At 36.4% G+C, this 7,835-nt stretch overlaps 1 protein-coding gene across 1 annotated transcript; it reads left to right on the plus strand.

Annotated features, from left to right (window-relative positions):
- The first annotated feature begins 595 nt into the window (after positions 1-595).
- Positions 596-3,488, plus strand: LOC114174504. The gene is made up of 11 exons (XM_028059343.1): positions 596-625; positions 720-1,112; positions 1,420-1,545; positions 1,634-2,160; positions 2,308-2,326; positions 2,405-2,494; positions 2,564-2,686; positions 2,774-2,902; positions 2,987-3,090; positions 3,177-3,267; positions 3,378-3,488. The coding sequence occupies exons 1-11, from the start codon at positions 596-598 to the stop codon at positions 3,486-3,488; spliced, it is 1,743 nt and encodes a 580-aa protein (XP_027915144.1).
- Positions 3,489-7,835: the final 4,347 nt, after the last annotated feature.

The following is a 7,835-nucleotide window of genomic DNA, read 5'->3' on the forward strand; positions in this document are numbered from 1 at the left end:
GGATTTGGTAAAGGTTGGGCCTTTCGCATAGAGACAACGAAGAAGGTGGAGGATTCAGTTGGAGCACCAATGCAACACATTTCTTCATCTCTTTCCAACTAGGTTCTGATTTTGTTTTACAATGTTATTGTGATTATTGAAGAAATCGAATTTGCAGGCATGTTGAATTTTTACTTAGAAAGATTGTTTGTCACGGTTTTGTATCCTAAAATGTGGTGTCTATGAAGTGTGATTTATGTATGGGGTTATAGTTTTATGTTTTTGAAACACAAGGTCCAAATTGTTTCATTTTTAGTTAAGTTTTATTTGTACATTGTAAGTCTAATAGTGATGTTTGTTGTGATTTTCCATTTGTGTGTACGTGTGATTTGTTTTGTTTAGTTCCAAATGCATTGCCTATGATTGAATATGTCCATTTTGTTATATGGTTATTGGCCATGTTTGAATATGTTCATTTGGTTGTTGTAATAATTGCATATGTGAACTTTTAATAATTGATGTGGTTAATTGTTTTAAAATTTTTGTGTGACTAAATACGAATTGTTTTGCATTGGGTAGTGATATTTGGTGTTATTGAATTCAAGTGTTGGAATTCATGGCTCTTACTCATGCAATTAATGATAAGGTTGGTTGAATATGGTATTGGTTTTTGTTGTTGATGTACCAATTATTGGGAAATTGGTTGTTTATAAATTGTTTATGTTTGTGGTGTATGATAGGCTCGGCTGCGTACTTTCTGTTATACAAAGTACATTGTGGAAATGAACGGGTTTATCTTGGATAGGCACCGTGCAAAGATTGGAGACACACCATTCAAATGGTGTTTGCATATGGATAAAGCTTTACCTATTTGCAACCCACTTATGTTAGAGTTGGTTAAGCGTTGGATTTCTGTAAACAATTCTTTTCGTATCATGCAACGGTCTGTCCCTTTAACCATAGGTGACATTTGTATGTGTTTAGGATTAGGCGTTGGTGGAATAGATGTACAATTTGATAAGAACGTGTGCGGTAGTGTGGGTTCACTTTTGAGTGGTCAATTGATAGCAATTGACAATGTTATTGAGAAGATGAAGTTGTTGGTAGGGAGCAAGGTTGATGATGTGGATAATGTATGCCGTATGTATCTCTTTGTTTGTTTCGCCGTACTATATTTTCCAAGGAATTCAAAAAACGTCTGTAATATTCCTTGTAGTATTTTAGACAATATAGACGGTTTGTCAAAATACAATTGGGCGAAAGCAGTACATAGTTATTTGGTAAGGAGCATTGGTCGGGCATTTTTGGCATTAGGTCAACGTGAGATCTGCTTGAGCGGTTCAGCTGTAGTGTTGCAAATAAGCATTTGTATTATATATGTTTAAGTTACCTTTTCGTTGTATATTGAATCATTTAATGGAGTGTGTGTTTTTGTTGCAGCTATGGGCTGTTGAACGACTCGGTTTATGTGGCCCACATAGAGATTTTGTTTTCCCAAGAATTCTCAGCTGGCCGGATGTAACCTTCAAAACAAGAAGGATTGAGATGCATTTTGTAGATACCCAAGTAATGAAATTGATTTGCTGTTTCAATTTAATGTTATGATGTGGTTGTCATTGATTAAATTTTTTATGTAATGTGTTTTGTGATTCAGATAATTTGGGATTGGAGTTTGAAAGAAGAGGATTGTGGGAATGAGTTAATTCGTGCAGCTTTGACTTTTGGTGAGGATAGTGACGCTCATGATGAAGATGAAGATGAGAGGTCAATTTCTAAGAAAGCTTTGTTGAAAAGGTTGAAAAGGCATGGAAAAAGCATACGTAAGATGAAGAAGAGAATATCATTCCTCCATGATAAGATAATGTCCGCAAGTAATGTTGCGGAGGAAGATAATGGTGAAGATGTTGATGCAGGATGTGATGTAGCTGAAGATGGAGAAGGTGCTGATGTGCAAAGTGAAGGTGTTCAAAAGGTTGATTTAACAGGTGTTGTGTCTGTTAATGAAGAAGAAATGGCGAAAGGGATAGACTTGAATTGTGCAGCAGATTTTGGTGTCAGAAACGACTTGTCTGCGGGTGCAGTTGTCATGCCATGCGTTTCATTCCAGCCTCCTTCTGCTGCCATGAAAGTGGACTTATTGAAGTTGTACAATAGTGTGACTTATTACGGTGTCTCATATAGGTACTTTTACTTAAGTAGGTAATTTATTTGTGAAATATTAATATTTGTTTTTATGTAATACTAATTGTTTATTGTTGATGGTAGGGTTGTCTATAATATAAATGGTTAGATATTGGGAACCTCTGAATGTAATGGTTTTGGTCCAAGGATGAAAGTTGACAACATGGTAATTTTACTTACACTTACACCGATTATTTTGCTAGTGTTGATTTCACTTTGACGAAAGCAGTACATGTTTGTGCAGGCTGTCCTTTTTGCTGCAAGCACAATGATGTATTGTGAACGACGTTTGTTTGGGCATGTTAAGAGAATTGCTTTCAATCCTTTATATGCGGTAAACATTGTACATTAATTTGTGAACTTTTTTTACAAAAGCTAATGGTATGCCCTTGTGTTCTTGTAGAGCCATGTCCTTCACGACTCCCGCAAGATTAAGGTTAACAGACGACAATGGACGTTGAAAGATTATCAGACCTACTATCGTCCTGGACTTTTTGCTTTACAAGATATATTGACTGCAGATTTTGTGAGATTGATGGAGTTAGATTTCTTTTAATATGATTGAATTTGTTGCTCTTTATAGTGGTTGATTTTTATTTTTATTTTGATGTAGTTGTTTGCCCCAATTGTTCATGACCATCATTGGTGGTGCTATGTTGTGAAGTGTGATACAAAACAGTTTTTTGTGTTGGATTCGCTTGGCCATTGTAAGAAGGAGCGGAAAAAAATAGACAATGTTATTGTAAGTATTTATTGGTGACCATGCATTTAGTATATAAGTAATTTGTTTGGCAATGTAATAAATTGTTTACGTTGGACCTTATAGGCACATAATTTGTCATTGTTGTTTGGGATGTTGATGAATTGTGGTGATGAGTCAATGCCAAAGTTTGAAGTGCATCACGAAATGACTCCAATTCAGCCAAACTTGTAAGTTGTTGAGATTATCAATTTTATTTAGAGATAATTGATTTAATACGTATTGTGCAATCAATGCTTTTGAATGGTGTTTGTAGATATGATTGTGGTGTCATTGTTTTGAAGATGATGGAGATTTGGGATGGTTCAAAAAAATTTGATGGGAATACCATGCCTGCATTTACAAATGTAAGTTGGAAGTTGCATATTGTTAAATGTAGGTAGTTGTCATTGATTTTTAAAAGTATTGTTTTAATGTTTCCTATAAATGATTGAGTTAGATATAACATATTTTGTAGGAACAACTTAAAATGATAAGGCAGGACTACATCTGTCAATGGGTTCTAGATGTAGATAACATTGAAAGAGAAAGAGTTGTTCAGCACTTTGGATTGATGCTGACCACTTAGACGTTGCCTAACAGACTTTTGTGCCATGTACATAGGTGGATATGTTAATATGATGCTGCATAAATTTTGATGTCATCAAAGGATGACTGTAATGTTTTGAGAAATTGTTTTTATTATCCTCATTGTAATGTAAGTTGTACAGTACTGTCATTTGCACCAGATTTTAGGAATTAGTTAGTTATGTGAAGATGACATGATATAATTTTTTGATAATATATACATGTCATCCCAGTGGTTCTTTCATGTTTATTGTTTCTGCAATTAATATTGATTTCTGTGTTTTGTTATGACACATTTAACAGTGTTGTAACGTTAAATTACATCAATCCCAATTGTGTTTGATGGTGAGCAATGAAGTTCATATGTTAAACTTTAGTTCATAAAGGACAGTGTAAGTCCCCACCTATTGTGTTCTGACTCCCCTGCAGGTGCAAGGCCTGGGTTACATTAAATTTGGAAGACCTTCACAAAAAATGTTATTGTCATCACAGTTTTTGTTTTAAAAAATTGATGTTGGTTAATTTAAAATTGTTATTTTATACCAAAAAAAATAACTTTGCTCCCCTGTCCGACCACATGAGTACCCACTTGTGTTTGGTGCAGAGTTATGAAGTAAATGGGACTGTATAGTTCGTAAAGGACAATGCAGCTCCCCATGTTTGTATTTAGGACTCCGTACAACGTGCAATACCTTGCGTCGCACTTGCCCATGAATTAACCGTCTACAAAATTATATGTTGTTGTACAAAATAGATAAGGCCGATCCCCATTTCAGAGCACAAAACTCCCCACATGGGTCATAATGCGGGTAATGTGGTTGAGAGGTTGATGTAAGCCCACAGTTTTGAAGTCCTGACTCCCCAGTTCTTTTCACATAAATGATACCATTATTGGACATAAATAAAATTAAACGCTCACCAATTTTAGGTGGGAGGGCAAACTTGAAGGTTGGAAATTCGTTGTGGGCAAACATTGTTCCAATTGTTTTATTTGTACAAAATAGATAAGGCCGATCCCCGTTTCAGAGCACATAACTCCCCACCTGGGTCATAATGCGGGTAATGTGGTTCAGTTGGTGATGTAATCCCACAGTTTTGAAGTCCTGACTCCCCAGTTCTTTTCACATAAATGATACCATTATTGGACATAAATAAAATTAAACGCTCACCAATTTTAGGTGGGAGGGCAAACTTGAAGGTTGGAAATTCGTTGTGGGCAAACATTGTTCCAATTGTTTTATTTGTACAAAATAGATAAGGTCGGTCCCCGTTTCAGAGCACATAACTCCCCACCTGGGTGTTAACGAGCGTAATGTGGTTCAGTTGGTGATGTAATCCTACAGTTTTGAAGTTCTGACTCCCCAGTTCTTTCCACATAAATGATACCATTATTGGACATATATAAAATTAAACGTTCACCAATTTTAGGTGGAAGGGCAAACTTGAAGGTTGGAAATTCGTTGTGGGCAAACATTGTTCCAATTGTTTTATTTGTACAAAATAGATAAGGCTGGTCCCCGTTTCAGAGCACATACTCCCCACCTGGGTGTTAACGCGCGTAATGTGGTTCAGTGGTTGATGTAAGCCCACTGTTTTGAAGTTCTGACTCCCCAGTTCTTTCCACATAAATGATACCATTATTGGACATAAATAAAATTAAACGTTCACCAAATTTAGGTAGCAGGGCAAACTTGAAGGTTGGAAATTCGTTGTGGGCAAACATTGTTCCAATTGTTTTAGTTGTACAAAATAGATAAGGCCGGTCCACGTTTCAGAGCACATAACTCCCCACCTAGGTGTTAATGCGGGTAATGTGGTTCAATGGTTGATGTAAGCCCACAGTTTTGAAGTCCTGACTCCCCAGTTCTTTCCACATAAATGATACCATTATTGGACATAAATAAAATTAAACGTTCACCAATTTTAGGTAGGAGGGCAAACTTGAAGGTTGGAAATTCGTTGTGGGCAAACATTGTTCCAATTGGTTTATTTGTACAAAATAGATAAGGCCGATCCACGTTTCAGAGCACATAACTCCCCACCTGGGTGTTAATGCGGGTAATGTGGTTCAATGGTTGATGTAAGCCCACAGTTTTGAAGTACTGACTCTCCAGTTCTTTCCACATAATTGATATCATTATTGGACATAAAATTAAACTTGCACCAAAAATAGGTAGGAGGGCAGACTTGGAAGTTGGAAATGCAGATGTATTTTTAAACAAAATAAATTATGAGGCTCCCCACGTAATTCCACATAAGTTCCCATGTACGTTTCATTCTTATTGATCGAGTTCAGCGTTGATCCCGTCGTTCCTGAAATGCATAATAAGTCCACATATTTGAAGTCATCACTCTCCACATAGTTGGACTCAATTGTTGAAAAATATTGCTGAGTACATAATGTTGCAGCTATTTCTGAGTACAAAATAAATAACGATGGTCTCCCTCTGAGAGGACATAAGTTCCCACCTAATTCTTATGGCTGGTTATTAGGTTCAGTGGTTAATATTTTGTTCGTAAATAACACTCTCAGTCCAAAAATTTTAAGTCCTAACTCCCCACGAACATGTAATGATGGGACATGAAGTTGAATGCTCAATTTGTCCTTCGTAAATTACAGTGTAAGTCCACAAAGTTGAAGGTAGGTATAGTCCTTATATTTGCATATGACCTCCACACCTCAGCCCACATTACTCCCCATGTAGGTATAGTCCTTATATTTGCACCGTCAGTTTGCACTGTGTTTAGAAATTGTGGTTAATGTGTTCATAATCAAATATCCCAGTTCACAGACCTGAGATCGCAACTCCCCACCTGGAATGACTGATTATTTTTTTCACATCATGCATTCAATAATGTACATACATGTACCCACATTTAACAGCATCACTCCCCACGTTCCTATTGACCTCAGTTTTCATCGTCTGTTTTTCAGTGAACACATGCAAGGACCTCTAAACACACATTTCATGAACGAAAAAAACAAAGTTAAATCCGGAATTTAGTTACACAATTATATAACAAAATAGAAATGCGTTTAACGCAAACAACCATATGGATTCATAAAAAAAAGTACATGGGTTACACCAAGTTAATAGATTCAACAACATCACAGAAACATTCGTTAATAAATACATCTATTATAGGTTCTGTTTCACTGTGATCAACTTCAAACAGCAATGTGTCTCCTTCCTTCAACCCATGCTCTGTGCAGAACTGCCTCCATCCCATGCCAAATTTGGTTGAGTTTTTTGTTTTGGAAAGTAAGACTTTGCACAGCACTCCTGTCTTTGGTGAGAGCAAGACCACTTCACTTAATTTTTTTGTTCTTATTAGGTTACCAAATGGAACACTCAAATCCTGTGTGAAAGGAAAAGGGAACGCCAAAAAGAAACCAATTTTAATGGGATTACTCATAACCAATAGACATTCTTAGTGAAATAACAATCAAAATATAAGAAATACCAAGTGGCTTCGTTGGGCTTGAGATTTCGTCAGTGTAACAGAGAAAAAAGAACCTTCAGGGACCCTATTTGCACGACGTAAGAATGCACGCATGTTTTTTGGTGAACATTCACCCAAAAGATCGTTATTTCAAACTTTGAATTGCCAATGTAACGACATTGGACGTGTGCATCCCAAATTTGCGAGACGTACGACTTTTCCAGATCTGTCCACCCATGAATAATTTTGGGATTTGCGGTGTCCATGTTGTAGGTTACATTGAATTTTCTTCCAAAACTATCACTCAAAACCCAATTAGGGGTTAGATCTGCTTCGAAAGTTGCTGCAAAATGACGATCCACATACCCGAAATCCTTCCCATTTACATGTTACGAATTTGTTTTTAGTTAGAAACCGAATACATCACAATTACAATAACAAAACAAAAAAAACACAGCAGAACCTGATTTCGGATGTAGATGGTTGTAAATTTCCACAGCACCACCGCCTCATGTGCACTCCGACTTGCTGCCATCATTGAAACGGGGTTATTATTGGGTTAGTATGTGGTCCTATACAACGAAGTAGACCACTTTATATAAGTGTGAATGACGCCTTACCGAGAAGAGATAGTGTTTCCCAAAACCAAAACTTTGAATGGTCTTGTGACAACTTTTTAAATGGTCAAACGTTGGGAAGAGATGAAACAACTCATCTTATGCAACCGACAAGGGTATATAACGTTTCCGTAAACATTAATGGCAAAACTTGGATGGTTGGTGTATTACATGTGTCCTAAGAAAACCAATTCAATTACAACCACCATCGAATAAATTCTACATGGTAATAAATTCTAGGTGAATTAAATTCTACGTTATTTAATTCAAATCCTTATATACTTAAA

This window comes from Vigna unguiculata, chromosome 2 (assembly GCF_004118075.2).
Source record: "Vigna unguiculata cultivar IT97K-499-35 chromosome 2, ASM411807v1, whole genome shotgun sequence".
NCBI lineage: Eukaryota > Viridiplantae > Streptophyta > Magnoliopsida > Fabales > Fabaceae > Vigna > Vigna unguiculata.